Raw genomic sequence first — 15,855 nt, 5'->3', positions numbered from 1 at the left:
GGCAGGAGGGCCTTGGGACCTGCAAGGGTAGGTGGGTCCACTCTGGGTTGGGGAAGGGCATGATCTCTGCCTACTTTGGTGGAGGGGTTCAGATATTGGGGTAGGGGGGTGTGGTGGGGGTGGAGGGTGAGGCGAGGTGATCTTGTGAGGGGCCGGGCTGGGGGAACAGGGGAAACACTCCTGCTCCTCCCGGCCCACAAGCAGCGCTGTAAAGATACTCACTTTTTGAAAATTCTTTCATGGGACGCGAGCACCATTTGGTGCCCATCCCTAATCGCCCTCGAGGGGGTGTTGGAGTGTCACCTTCTTGAACCGGACTTCTGAGTCCGCGAGGCACAGGTACACCTTCAGTGCTGGTAGAAGGCTGTTCTCACCTTCCTTTCAGCATCCAGGTTTCACAGGCTTTTGGGGAAACCCGTCAGAGGCTGCCGCTTGACCCAGCACCCCCTTCAAACGTTGAGCCGACTGAGGCTTAAGAACCTGTTGCAGAGGATTGAGCACCAGTTAAACGTCTAGCACACTTTTCTGTTCCCTTGCTAATGGAGATTTGAACCACATCGGGAAACTGTCTGGGATATTTTGGTCAAGACTTCACTATCAACATTTATTCTGGAAATTGTCTTGAGTTCACCTAGAAAGGAGTGAAGGCCGTGCAACTCTAACCTTCACTGGGTCACCAGGAGAAAAGGAGTTTTTGGTTTGCAGTGTCTTGCTCGAGGATCCCCTTGGTCTGAGGAAGGAAAGGGAGGACGACATGGAGCCAGGCAGAGAAGCTGGGGGAGCAAGGGACAAGCCAGAAAAAAGTGGACTCCTACCCCGTGTGGAGACAGGGCATCGCTCGCCCTCCGGATCTCCTCCACCAGGACCGTCAAGTGTTGCTTCCGAGTAACTGTGTGCCCCCTCGCCCAGTCTCCGCGCCTTCCTGTAAATGTGCCATCCAGCCACATGCCACACCTTCCAAGGAAGGGGCCACACGGAGCCCAAATATCAAGCTCCACGGAAATTGCCTTTGAACGGTATTGGAGTGCTAAACCCGTCTGAACAAGTTCAAACGCAAGTCGGGTATCCTTTATCCATAACAGATAATGCACCCAAAAAAGCCACTTTATTTTGAATCTCAACATTTTGGGCCCCTTATCTAAGGAAGGATACGCTGGGATTGGAGGCAGTCCAGAGAAGGTTCACTAGGTTGATCCTGGGTATGAGGAGTGGTTGAGTAGGTTGGGCCTGTACTCATTGGAGTTTAGAAGAATGAGAGGCGACCTTATTGAAACATATAAGATTCTTAGGGGGCTTGACAGGGTAGATGCTGAGAGGTTGTTTCCCCCTGTGGGAGAGTCTAGGACCAGAGGGCATAATCTCAGAGTAAGGGGTTTAAGCCCATTTAAGACAGAGATGAGGAGGAATTTCTTCGCTCAGAGGGTGGTGAATCTGTGGAATTCTTTACCGCAGAGGGCTGTAGAGGCTGGGCAGTGAAGTATATTCGAGGCTGAGATAGACAGATGTTTAATCAGTAAGGGAATCAAGGGCCAAGGGGAGTTGAGGATTATCAGATCAGCCATGATCTCATCGAATGGCAGAGCAGACGCGATGGGCCGAATGGCCTACTTCTGCTCTCACATCTTCAGGTCGTCGGCCTTTAGCGTGGGAAGTCCCTGATCCGAGCTTACACCACCCAAGCCGACACAAACCTCGCCAACCGCACGTGACCTTTAGCACGGGAAGTCCAGCTGGTTTGCCTTCACTGCACCTTGCAAACCCCTGCCTGTGAGCAGGATCGCCTGCGGGACCAGGGATAGGAACCTATTCCGGGTACCCTGTATTTATTATTCAGTGGTACATCTTACTTTTCCAGCCATTGTATTCACTTTAGACTATCGCCAGCTTAGGCTTCGGCCACCGTCGTCATGGAAGTAGGCCGAGGCCTATCCGCGGCACCCGAAAACCGAGATGACCTGAGATGCGAAAGGCATTCGGGCCCCCGAGGGTTTCGGATAAAGGATGCTCGGCCTGCATTGGTAATCAGCCACCAGGCCCAAAAAAATCGCGTGTTAAAAAAATAAACAAACAGGCTTTCAAACGGCTACGTCTTAATCAATTCGGCGCCCCTTTGGAGCCTGTTCTTAACCTTTCACCCAAAAAAAGCCTCTCTCAGGAGAGAGGCCACAGAACGGCTACCACAGGGCTGGAGGATTTTCACAATGTTTGGGTGAGAACCGACCTTGTGAGGATCAGCTTGGGAACCGTCTCCCAGCAGTGCTGACAGAAAACTGGTCAAAGGAACACCCAAATTCTGAATTACCACACGTCCTCTGACCAGAGTGCAGAAAGTCGCTCAATAAACAATTATTTTGCTGTAAAAAAGAGAGAGAGCGTTCTGACTGGTGTTCCTGCACTGATAACGATACAATACAATACAGGGAAGCCGTCCTTCAGCCAAAGCACTCTTAACGTGCAAGACGGAGGTTTGATTCCCAGGGCCAAAGCAAAACACCGCCAATTCTGTACAGTGGAAATAAAAGCAGAAAACGCGCAGCAGGTCTGGCAGCATCTGCAGAGGGAGAAACGGAGTTAACAGTTCCGATCAAAGATCGACAAACTGAAACGTTAACTCCGTTTCTCTCTCTCTCTCTCTCTCCCTCCCTCTCCAGGCCAGACCTGCTTGGGTGCGTTTCTAGCGTTTTCTGTTTTTAATTATCCGAGGTTTAAACTCTGCTTCGCCCTGACCTCGCTCTGACCTCATCGCTCGGCAGGTTGGACCCTGCAACACGTGCCCTCGGAGCCTTTCACACCCCACCACCCCTAGATCAGGCGACCCTGACGATACGGACTGCTCGACCCCCTATTCCATTGTGATAAGCTGCAAGTAGGGAACCCCCCTCCCCCTCCTCCTCCCCCTCCCTTCAGGGCCCTCTTGCCAGCGTTATGTGCCTCTTACAAGGGCAAAAAGGGAGAGAGGACGTAAAGAGCCCGCAAAGGGACAGGTTAAGCGAGTGGGCAAAAAAAAATTGGCAGATTGGCGTACAACGCGGGGAAAATGGGAACTTGTCCACTTCGGCAGGAAGAATGAAAAAAGCGGTGTGTTATTTCAATGCAGAGAGACTACAGAACTGAGGTACAGAGGGCTCTGGGTGTCCTGGTACGTGAGTCGCAAAAAGTTAGTGTGCAGGGGCAATTAGGGATGGGCAACAAATGCTGACCTTGCCCACATCCCAAGCAAGAGTAAAAATAAATAAAACTTCTGCAACATCTAGCCAATACTTCACTTACTTTAAGTTGTCTCCCACCCCTTTTAACCTTGGGGATGTCCCACGATATGATACTTGACACTTCTCGGTTATCGATCGGATTTTTAGGGTAAACCTTGGCTCCTTATTGGGTGGGGGGAGCAGTAGCACACGACACTTAAACTTGGTCCCAGGAAATCCAGAGGTTTCAACAAATTGCTGTCCTTTCCTTATCAGGTTCCCAGACTTTATACATGTTTGTTAATTTATTGCTGTATACAAAAAAAAAGACATGTTGAAGCTTTTCATCTTGCACTCATCAGGACACTTCGCAAGAATACCAAAATAAGGGGAAAACAACAATTTATACTGTACGTGAAGAGAATGGTTGGCAAGAGGGCTCTGTACCATTTTCAAGTCCTGGAAGCTACATAGATTAATACACGGGGCCCTGTCCTTTGCAGACAGAAAGAACATGTACACACATTGCGCCTGTTTCAGCTAAACTAAATAAGTGACAGCCATTCGCTGGTTCATTCCTCAGGGCAATGCCTTGACCAATCAGGGACGAGCTGCCTGGTTTAAATTTGGCAGTCAGCTGTCAATCACGATCACTGGTGCATTCGCCATGGCGACCCCTCTAACAATCAGAATCCGTTTGCCTTCCGATCAGCACTCTCCACATACAGTATAAATTGTGGTTTCGCCCCTTATGTTGGTGTTCTTGCAAAGTGCACTGGTGGGCGCAAGATGAAAAACTGCGACAAGTCTCTTTTTTCAGAGGTACTCAAGTCCTGTACTACCAGACGACAACACGTTGATTAACCAGTGCAACCCCTGCGTCCTTGGTTCTCCTTGAATTCTAACAAGGAAAGCGATATGTGCTCAAAGCCATTAAAAACCTTCCCCTTGCAGTCAGAGCACTGCGTTCCTTTGGATAGCTGACACCGTCTTTTTGGGTGCCAAGACAGGGTGCCTGGGGTTTGTAAAGAGTCCCAGCAAACGTATCAGTACTTGTAGGACATCGCCAGGAGCACTTTAATATTCGCAGGTGATTATTAATGAGAGTGTTTGAAAACTTATGTAATGTAAGTGCTTAAAACGGAACTCAGAGTCTCCACTCGATATTAATTTGTTCTTTTGAGGCTTTAACCATGCAGACAAGAGAGAGCCAGGTGAAGTAATGTCAGGAAACGTTTATAAGTAACAAAACGATAATTATAATTAGGCAGCGATTTTACTGGATTCACGCGGGTCTTGCCTCCTGGCTGAGTCTCGGCTGCAGTCGACACATGGGTTGGTTCCTCTCCATCTTTGGTCTTCTGTTCACAGCGTCCATGCGGCCTCTCTTCTCTGCACCTTCTTCAATTCTTCATCTTCCCCCCCACCGCCACCGCGCCCTCTTGCTTGCCTTGCTACTGAAAGCTGGTGCCTGATTAACCCTCCCTGAGACACAGTCCATCCTTACGATTGGGGAGGGCTGTCTGCACTTGTCCGCCGAATAGCAATTCCGCCTCGCATCGCGCTGAGGGACCAATTCGCGTGTCCGGAATGGGCGCGCATACTCGGTCCAAACTGTGTCGCACAGCCCTCCGGCTGACGATCTGCATTGCAGAGTTAGGTGGTCTTCTCCCAGTGTAAGGACGGGGTTTCCAATGGCGCTCTTTGAGGGGGGGGTCCTCGTCATTGTCTTGGCGATACCACGGAAGGGCAAGTCCCTGCGCGCCGAAAGGCCTGCAATCACTGGGCCCCTGGCGTCCACAAAGTAAAAGTATCCAGGGTGAGTTTTTCATAGTGTCACTTGAACGTAATGGATCCCAGGGACGGAGTCTCTGAGCCGTTGAGAGTTTGGCAGCGGCTGGTTGAATCATCACTTGCCACATCTGACAGTTTCTCCTGTCTGTGGAGTGCCGCTTAAAGCTAGACCCTCCAGAGTCAGCTATTTAATCCCTGTTCCTGCACAATCTTTGCGGTAGGTAGATTTATACTAATTAAGCTCTCCCAAATTTGGACAATCTTACCGGAACCCAATGGCTGGAGTGAGGTGTAATATCCCGGAATGTGTTGTAGGTCCAGGATGTAGGATTCGGACTGTACTGCAGATCACTTACACGCCGTGAGTTAGCACTCGATAATTGTTTCATATACAACGGGCATATACATTTCAGTGGGCAAAGCGGAAGGATGTTGGCACTTGCCCCAGTACCCAGCTTTGCATACAATTTGTGCTGTCCCTGCATCTGTGGGCATATAATCTGGATGGTGGCAAAGGCTTCTGTGGGTACCGCTGCCAATGCATTCTTTTGATGTTCACCATGCTGAATGTCGGCTCACTTTGTGCATCGATGGTCTGGTCATCCTCAACATCTGACCACGTAGCTTGGCTAGCCACCTCATGGGTCTTATTTGGACGATGTCTGTCACGTGCTCTTGGTTGATTGGAATGATGTTGCCCGCCTGACCTCTGCTTCTGGCTTCTCGTGATGTCAAACCGCTTGTTCCAGCCTTTGCTTTCTGCATTGGCGCTTGCATCATCCTCTGATGGCACATGCCTTGGATATACTTCTGGGTGCAAATCGGAGACCGCATCGCTCCATGTTGCTTACCAGGCTTGTCTGTGCTGGCTATCGTGCCAATGATGGATGAATGACGCATAGCCTGTAGACTCCTGTCTATCCAGTAGCGTGGCATCTTATTTGCATCTGCTTTGTAGTAGCGTTTCCATGCTGTAACCATTGGGTTGGTCTGAGAGCTCCATTTGGGTTGCTTCTATTGAGGTAGATACCATCCACGAGCTTGATTCCTCTGTCAGCTAGATCTGATGCTATAAAGTCCTCGTCTCTGCATCTACTCATAAATTGATCAATGGTTTCTGTCAGTTTTTGCCTAAAAGATGTGAATTCCAGAGTGTATTTGGAGGTTCAGCCATGATTGAATGGCGGAGCAGACTCGATGGGCCGAATGGCCTAATTTCTGCTCCTATGTCTTATGGTTCAGCTCCACTCACAATTGGTCTTAGGAGCGTCGATCATATTGTACCTGGATCTTTAAGGTCATTGTCCAACAGACCTGAAGTGTTCAGTCTGTGGAGGCCTCCATTGCCTATAGCAATTTTAATCTGAATGAAATATTGAGGTGCAGGAAACATGTTAGAATAAAGCATGCTCAGATAGGTTTGTTGCCTTCCAATTGAGTGTTAGAAATGTTGCAGTCATCCTGGGGCTTTTGGCAGAAGCATGAAAACAAGCTAGAATAGGTATAACCATTCACTTTTGGCAGTTCTTCAGAACTGAATTTGGCTCAGAGTTGCAATACCTTTAATGGCCTCCACCTTAGCTAGTCATAGGTTGTTGCTTGACAGCAATGATGGCGCTGTTGAGCTGTCTCTGCTTTCCCAGGCTGAGGCTAATCTCTGCCCCAAAAAGTGATTTTGGCGTGAAAAGGAACTGCAGACTTCAAAGGTAAGATTAAAGAGATAAAAATACTTTTTGCAAGCTGTTCTGGGGGTGGGAGTGGAGGAGGGGGGGGTGGAGGAGTTCCTCTTCCCTATGGTATTTAACTTTCCCCAGACCTCCTAAAGGGGATGGTCTGCAGCAGCAATGGTTTCTCCTGTCTGTGGAGTGCTGCTTAAAGCTAGACCCTCCAGAGTCAGCTATTTAATCCCTGTTCCTGCACAATCTTTGCGGTAGGTAGATTTATACTAATTAAGCTCTCCCAAATTTGAACAACCTTACCGGAACCCGATGGCTGGAGTGAGGTGCAATATCCTGGAACGTGTTGTAGGTCCAGGATGTAGGATTCGGACTGTACTGCAGGTCACTTACACGCCGTGAGTTAGCACTCGATAATTGTTTCGCCTGCATAGGATGTACTAAATCCCATTTGCTTGCCCCTAACCCTTGTGCTCGCTGGCCTGCACTTGCTCCTGGTCAAGCAACTCTACTGTAAAATTCTCATCCGTGTTCAAATCCATCCCCTGGCTTCACCGGCGCCCCTTACCCATTTAACTTCATGCTCGAGTTCCTCCAACTCAGGCCCTCTTGTGCATCCCCCCACCTTCTTGACAGAACCATTTGATAAAGCCCGAGAACTCAAGATGAATCATTTTATTTTAATACACCATCAGTTGGTTCGTATATTTACATTGGGGATCATGGCTCACATCGAGATTCTAACGAAGAACAGGAATCGGTTTCGGACCTGGTCTGGTGAACGCTAGATTGAAAAAAAGGTCAGATTACATCCTGTCGTTACAGGTCCCACTGCTACGGGTGCATTAACGGAACACCACATATCACCGCCACGTCTGACTTTAGGTAGGTCAGGCTTTTCGGAGACGGTGATGGGGGGGGTGTCAGTATAACCAGAGTCCCCTTCTAACAGGGATTTGGAAAGGTCAGGAAGCAGGAACTGGGATCACCGAGAGAGACACATAAGCCTTGGCGAAGTCGGCTTCTTTGCTTCAGCTTCCTTAGGAGCAAAGCTGATTTTTTTGGGTTTTTTTTTTTGGCTTAAAACGAGCGCGTTGGGGAAACCGACCACCTCCCATTACGGGCGCCCAGAGTCAGCCTATCACACCCGTTACGGGTCCAGCCAAAGAAACTCTTACATTCCTATAGCGCCTTTTGCAGCCTCACGGTGTCCCAGAGTGCTTTACAGCCAGCGCCAAGCCTCGTGCACTGCTGCAGCGCAGGAAACATAGCAGCCAATTCACGCACAGCAAGATCCCGCAACGTGACGACAATGCTTTTGGTGATGTTGGCCGAGGGACGAATATTGACCAGGGCACCGGGGAGAACCCCTACCCTGCCCCCCACCCCCCAACCCCACTACCCCCAAACCCAACCTCTGCTCTTCAAAGCTATCCTATGGGATACTTTACACCCACCAAAGCAGGAACAAAGAGGACTTTGGTTTAAGCTCTCTCTCAGCTGAAAGACGGCACCTCCGGCCGTGCGGCACTCACTCAGGGCTGGCACTGGGAACATCAACAGGGCTTTTGTGCCCGGGGCTCGAACCCATGGCCTTCTCCCTCTTGGAGATGAGGATGGGGCCAATTAAGCCTCTTCGATATCTACTGGAGCACAGACAGATTTGCAGAGTCAAGCTCGGCTGACTGCACCTGTGATTTTCCACCCCTCTTCCCTTGTCCGAGGTGGTGCCAATGGGATCGTTCTGTGCCGAGACTAGCTAACCCCGTCTCTCACAGCCAATGGACTTCCATCTTAACAGCCTGGCCTCGATTTCACCCCAGGCTCCAGGCGTGGAGGTAGCATCTTGCTATATTGAGACACTTCTTTACCAAATGCAAGCGTTTTGGTCCTCGACATTCCCTTCCCCTCCCTCTGTATGTACCTGGTGGGGCTACCCTCAGGGCTGCAGTGAAAGGTACTCTCAAACACACCTACCCAGGTTGTCGCAGGAGCAACGGTCTCTTACTGACACTGCAATTGCAAAGGGTCGCGCAGACCGGACGGTGCCTTTGTCACCGAGTGCCAGTCACAGGGAGGTGCCGCGGATGACTGGTTTGTTGGAGGAAACCAGTTTGCCCGCTTCTCAGTGTGAAGTTGCTGGGCCACCACCTCACACGTCAAGTCAACCGCTGGGATTCTTCAGAATCTGGCACATCACCCACCCCACCCCCCCACCCCCAACCTATCGATCGAAAGCCTTTTTCCACCCCCCCACCCCCCCAACCCCCCCACATCCCATCAAAACCGGTCTTCAGCTGCTTCCAACAAACCTCACTCCCCTCGTAACCGATCCGAAGGTTGGCACTCGGGGATGGAGCCGGGCATGGCACATCTTATAAACCTCCGTCAGATAAGGGCCGCGATTCAACCGTGGCTTGCCCCACCTGGAGGCTCGTTCGTGGGAAGTGAAACCGTTTCAAAGAAGTACTGATAAACGAGACAGTGGCACTACTAAACAGCACACACAGGCGGAGGCTAGGCGGTGTGCTGACTGGCACTCATTCCCAGTTCGGCAGTCGGCCAAGGCTCAAATCACGGGCACCCACCTTTCGTCAATAGCTCTGGACCCGTTGGGCGGGAGAGAGAGGTGGACGCTTATGCAAACAGGCGAATATACACACACATGCTACACACACACACGCGCGCTCTCACAAGCATTCTTGCTGCTCATCCCACGATGCCACTCTGGCACAGCCAGCCCCACCCCGCCTCCTCGAATGGTATTTTTTTTTATGGTCGGGGCCCCGATGGGATCAAGGGTTTACTCTCGGATATGATCCCGGACACGGCCGTGCTCCACTCAGTGTCGGCCCCCATCATGGGCCTGAAATCGTCCACCCGTCTCCGCTGCACGATGAGGAGCGCCAACACTGCCATCCAAAAGGTGAAATTCACCCAGGTCGAGGTCTGCGGAAACAAGACTGGGCTTAGGGTCGTTGACTAAAAGGTGGAGGCAGACATTTTAACATTGCAGTGACTCCCCCCCCACCACCTCAAAACCTGCCCACTATCCCCCAAGGCACAAGTCAGGAGTGTGATGGGATACTCTCCACTTGCCTGGGTGAGTGCAGCTCCCACAACACTCGAGATGCTCGACACCGTCCAGGACAAAGCAGCCCCGCTTGATTGGCATCCTATCTACCAGCTTAAACAGTCACCCCCTCCACCACCGACGCACAGTAGCAGCAGTGTGTGTACCATCCACAAGATGCAGTGCAGCAACTCACCAAGGATCCTTCGACAGCACCTTCCAAACCTGCAACCTCTACCACCTAGAAGGACAAGGGCAGCAGACACATGGGGAACACCACCACCTGCAAGTTCCCCTCCAAGCCACTCACCATCCTGACTTGGAAATATATCGGCCGTTCCTTCACTGTCACTGGGTCAAAATTCCTGGAATTCCCTCCCTAACAGCGCCGTGGGTGTACCTACACCACAGGGACTGCAGCGGCTCAAGAAGGCGGCTCACCCCCACCTTCTCAAGGGGCAATTAGGGATGGGCAATAAATGCTCGCCAGGTAGAGAGACACATATCCCACGAATGAATTTAAAAAGAGAGATTTCACAGAGGAATTTTCCAGTATATTTTTATTTTCCCTTTTATCGAGGCCGCTTTTCCCTTTCCCAGGAGATTACGTGGGAGAGACGAAACGTTTAATCACAATGTGGCAGCCCCCATCCGCTTGCGGGCAGGTTCGACTGACCGAGCGGTCAGTTCTGAAGCAGGTTCAATCCTAACTTTCGAAAGGGAGTCGGACGGATACGTGTCAAAGGCGCATGTGCAGGGTTAAGGGGGAAGGGCAGGGTTGGAGAGCGTGACAAGTGGGCTCTAAGAGAGAGAGCCAACGCTGGGGGAAAAAGGGCTGAGTGGCCTCCTCCCGTACTGTAATAGATTGGCTGAAGCCGCAGAAAGAGCTGCGAAGTCTGTCTACACGTGGAATGATTACCGCTGCCCCCCGATGCGTAGAAGTGTCGCGGACGGGCCTGACTGGGTTAAACAACCATTCAGAAAAAAAACAGCTGACCGCATTGCGAAAGCGAGTCACTGTCCGCTCACCCTAGATAAGTTGGCCTCCTCGCCCAAGCAGCAGAACCACCTTCGATGTCCGAGCTAATTATTTCCTGACAACCTGCGCAATCCAGCCTCTCACGAAGCAGTCACCGCTCTAAAGCAGCCGCCCCACATTCGCCCCCGCAGGCCCAGTGTGGAGTCAGGGTGCCCTGAACGGCGGAAGCAGCTCGAGGGGGCTGAATGGCATCTCTCCTGTTCCGAGCGGCAGACGTGTGCACCGCACGGCCTGGGGCTCGGAGTTAAGCAGGGGTTTGATCGTTTGCAGTCTTAAAAAAAACAGGGAGCCAAAGGGTATCGGGGTGGGGGGGGAGGGGGAGGGGGGGAAATGTGGAGTTGAGGCCACAATCAGATCGGCCACGATCTTCGTTGAGTGGCGCAGCGGCCTCGAGGGCAGCAAGCAGCCTCCTCCTGCTCCTAATTCGTATGCTCGCGAAAGACACAGGCCAAATCCCAACCCAAGCAGCTGGAAGCTGTCTATCTCCATTAGGAAAACAATTACATCATTTTATATAGCACAGAAGCAGGCCATTCAGCCCATCTGCTCCATTCGAGCCTCTTCCCACCTCCTCTTCCATCTCCACCCACCGCACCCCCCCATCACCCTATCCTTCTATTCCTTTCTCCCTCATGTGTTTATCCAGCTTCCCCCTTAAGTGCGTCGACACTATCCACCCCGATCACTCCCTGTGGGAGCGAGTTCCACATTCTCTCAAACAAAGGGTCATTGTGAGGTAAACGCTCCATCACACAACACACGGAGTATGATGACGATTTTAGCTGGGACTTCTGTTAACCCCTCTCCTCCTGTCCCGCTCTCCTCATCATGAGGGGCAGCCGATTGCCCCCAGTGGCGTTGAGGGGCAGGAGCGGGTAAGATGGGCAGTCCCACAGAAGCTAGCCGCACCCGGCTATTTCACCCATGTTGCCATTGCTTTGGCCTATTCGGCCATGAGAGCTGAACACAAGCCTGCCACTGCCGGTTCGCAACAAGCGATTTCCGTCCCCACCCACCCCTCCCCTTCACATTCAATAGCATTACCATCGATGAATCCCCCGCTATCAATATTCTAGGGAGTTACCATTGACCAGAAACTGAACTGGACCAGCCATATAAATACTGTGGCTACAAGAACAGGTCAGAGGCTGGGAATCCTGTGGCAAGTAACTCACCTCCTGACTCCCCAAAGCCTGTCCACCATCTACAAGGTACAAGTCAGGAGTGTGATGGAATACTCCCCACTTGCCTGGATGAGTGCAGCTCCAACAACACTCAAGGAGCTCGACACCATCCAGGACAAAGCAACCCGCTTGATTGGCACCCCATCCACAAACATTCACTCCCTCCACCACCGATGTACAGTAGCAGCAGTGTGTACCATCTACAAGATGCACTGCAGCAACTCACCAAGGCTCCTTCGACAGCACCTTCCAAACCCACAACCTCTACCATCTAGATACAAGGACAGTAGATGCATGGGAACAGAGAGAAGTAGGTTTGACAAACCATTTTAAATAAGGAGCGACAGAGCTGCAGAGAGGTTTTGGGAGGAGCTTAGGGCACCAGGTAGCTGAAGAAATGGTGGAGCAATTAAAATCAGAGACCCTTGACGTCCGGATTACAGGCGGCTACAGAGACAGGGAGGGGGTGGCAGGGGCTGGAGGAGGTTACAGAGATAGGGAGGGTCGTAGGGGCTGGAGGAGGTTACAGAGATAGGGAGGGGTGTAGGTTCTGGAGGAGGTTACAGAGATAGGGAGGGTTGTAGGGGTTGGAGGAGGTTACAGAGATAGGGAGGGGTGTAGGGGCTGGAGGAGGTTACACAGATAGGGAGGCTTGTAGGGGCTGGAGGAGGTTACACAGATAGGGAGGGTTGTAGGGGCTGGAGGAGGTTACAGAGATAGGGAGGGATGTAGGGGCTGGAGGAGGTTACAGAGATGGGAAGGGCTGTAGGGACTGGAGGGGGTTACAGAGATAGGGAGGGGTGTAGGGGCTGGAGGGGGTTACAGAGATAGGGGGCAGGCGAGGCGGCCATGGGAGGGATTTGAAAACAAGGACGGCAGTGTTAAAAATGGAGGCGCTGCCGGATCGGGAGAAAAACGTCGGTGAGCGAGCGGAGGGGGCCATGGGTGAACGGGACTCAGTGTGAGTCAGGATAGGGGCAGAGTCTTGGGTGAGCTCAGGCTGACAGAGGGTGGGAGGCTGGTGGACAAACCATCAAACACAGGGAGACAGTTTAACATAGATGGCTCACAACAAACGAACCCACGATGGCAAAAAGCGGTAGCAAGAGCTCGTCTCACCTCAGCGCTGGTGAAGTTTTGGTAAAATGTGGAGCCGTTGTAAGGAGAAGTCCAGTTCAATCTCTCAGCGCCTGAGCAGCTAAGAAAGAAAAGTCATTCAGGTGCGGCGAGACTCGTGTACTGACCGAGCTTACAGATCCAGTATATCCTAAACGCCACGTCCTTACCACTGAGCTGCATTCCTTCCCCAACACCCAATTCGCTCAGGCAGCTCAACGCGATGGGACCTCACCTCGAATCTACGTCTCCCACAAACACCAAGGTCCCTTTCACTCCCACCACCTCGCCTGCCCACCTCACTGTTACCTCGTTCCTACTCTGCCAGGACTCTCACCCCTCTTTCCCCCATACCCCGGGAGGCGATGTCTCCAAATTCCCCGTGATTCTGAATCTCATCCTGCGCTAAATCCTGTTGACGACGACCTCCTTGGTGTCCGGGACAGAATTCGTACCCCACGTCCACAGAGGCTTCCGAGGGCCTTGTCCCTAAGCTACCGAGGCTTGCCTCAAAAGCCAGCCGTAACGGACAGGCGAGAAACAGGAGCAGGCCATTCGGCCCATCGAGCCTGCTCCGCCATTCAATACGACCATGGCTGATCTTGGGCTTCAACTCCATTTTCCCGCCCGCTCACCCCCCACGTCCCTTCATTCCCCGAGAGACCCCAAAGGTCTGTCTATCCCACCGCCTTAAATGGGTAGAAGCCAAATACCGCGGCTGCTGGGAACCCTAAGTAAAAAAAATCAGAAAAAGTTGGAAAGTCTCAGCAGGCCCGGCAGAGTCCGTGCAGAGAGAAACAGGGTTAACGTTTCGAGTCCGTACGACTCTTCTCCAGCGCTAAAGAGGAGAAATATGATGGGTTTTATACTGTTTAAGAGTGGGGGGTGGAGCAGGATAGAAGGTCAGGGAGAGGTGGGAGCTCAGGAGAGATTGACAAAGATGTCATGGGCACAAGACTAAGGGAGTGTTAATGGGAGTGTTGAAGACTGAAGTGGGAAGCTCGCTCTCTCTCTCTCCCTCTCCCTCTCGCCTCAGAGTCAGAAGGCCCACGGTTTCTAGACCCACTCCAAAAACCTGAGCCCCCACCCATCCAGGCCGACACGCCCAGTGCCAGTACTGGGGGAGCTCTCCAACCGCCGTAGGCCCCGTCTTTCTAACGAGACGTCAACCTCATCTCGGGGCGGGTGCAAAAGACGGCGAGGCCCAGCTGGAAAGAAGAGCGGGAGAGAGGCGAGGGGTTCTCCCGGGATGCGGTGGGGGGGGGTGGGGGCCAATATTTATCCCTCCCACCAACCTTAAAACAGGTCATTTGCTCACTTCAGGGCCGTTTGTGGGAGCCTGCTGTGCGCAAATTGGTTGCCGCTTTTCCTCTTGTACAACGGTCACTGCGCTGAAAAGAGAAATACTTTATCGGCTGTGAATGGCGATACAGAAATACGAGTATATCCCCCTCTAGCCTAGCCTTAGGTACCATACATACTATGTTCTTCACCTCTCTCTCAGTTTTGTTAATTGTGTATGGCCCCCCCCACCATTACCCACTGCTGGCGGGAGCCTTGCTCTCTGGCAGGCCCCTCCCTAACCCCGTTCACTCCTCTGCCCCCCCCACCCCAGCCCTCCACCCGACCGACCGACACCCTGGTCACCTCTCCCACCGCCGCCGCTCGCTCCGCCTCAGGGTCACGGCCGGGGGTGGGGGGGGGAACCGGAGCCGCACGGAGCGAGGAGGAGGCCCCGATTCTTGCCGCGGGGTCCGGTCCGGTCCGGCTCTCACCTCTTGACGATCCCGGGCTCGGCGAGGATCGACCGGCAGAAGGTGTCGAGCCCGACCCGCAGGAGGCAGCCGGAGACCAGGAGGAGGAAGAGGCAGGCGCCGGACGTCACCAGGCAGGCCGTGAGCCACCGCAGTCCCCTGCACAAAAAAAAAAGGCACCAACAGGAAAAGACTCTCTCAATAATGTCACTGGAGGCCCCAGGCTCTGATGCTCTGGGGAAGGGGGTGGAGACAGGTTCAAAGGGCAGCTGGTGGAAGTCAAACTCTAATAAAACTCTGGAATTATAAAGCTAGTCTCAGCGACGGTGACCATGGCAACCGTCATCCATTGTTGTAAAAACCCCATCTGGTTCACTCATGTCCCCCTTTAGGGGAAGGTAATCTGCCCTCCTTACCCTGGTCCGGGCCTACACGTGACTCCAGACCTCACAGCCAATGTGGAAGTCCCTTGACCGCTCCTCTGAAACGGCCGGGGGAGACACTCGGCTCGAGGGCAATTAGGGACGGGCAACAAATGCTGGGCCTCGCCAGCGACCACCACCCCCTCCATGGCAGATTTAAAAACTAAAGTCACCCCTCTCCAGGGTCGTGATTTGGAGACGCGGGCGCAAGGTTGAATCTGCCCGATTGCCTTGCCCCGCCTCAGGCAAGCGGAGAGCCCCCAGCCCTTTTCTACTGTTTCCTGGTTCACGTGGGCGTGTGTGTGCGCACGCGGACCACAATGTGCATTTGTATAGCGCCTCCAAAAAGGGGGTAAAACGATCCCCCAGGCATTTCGTAGGGAAGGTGAATCGGGACAACTTTTTGAAACCCAACCTCCTGAGGGACAGGCGACCACAATCTCCGGCCAGGCGGTCGGTTTTAAGGAGCATCTTAAAAGGGGAGGGAGGGGGAGAGAGAGAGAGAGAGAGAGAGAAGAAACAGAGAGAGAGAGAGAGAGAGAGAGGGGCGGGGAGGTTCAGGGAGGGGATTCCAGAGCTTGGGGCTCGGGCGTTTGTAGGCACAGCTGC

General features: G+C 52.6%; 1 protein-coding gene across 1 annotated transcript; it reads right to left on the bottom strand.

The window, feature by feature from the left end:
• Positions 1-7,325: 7,325 nt before the first annotated feature.
• LOC144677438 (transmembrane protein 179B-like) lies at positions 7,326-14,983 on the bottom strand (the record flags this gene model as incomplete). Its single annotated transcript, XM_078537531.1, has 3 exons — positions 7,326-9,607; positions 13,074-13,152; positions 14,846-14,983. Coding segments are annotated over 3 exons (394 nt in total), but the record flags the coding sequence as incomplete, so codon positions are not given.
• Positions 14,984-15,855: the final 872 nt, after the last annotated feature.

Source organism: Cetorhinus maximus, unplaced genomic scaffold (genome assembly GCF_964194155.1).
Source record: "Cetorhinus maximus unplaced genomic scaffold, sCetMax3.hap1.1 HAP1_SCAFFOLD_2533, whole genome shotgun sequence".
Lineage (NCBI taxonomy): Eukaryota > Metazoa > Chordata > Chondrichthyes > Lamniformes > Cetorhinidae > Cetorhinus > Cetorhinus maximus.
Note: the sequence above shows the minus strand (reverse complement) of the source record. Positions and strands in the feature narration are given on the sequence as shown.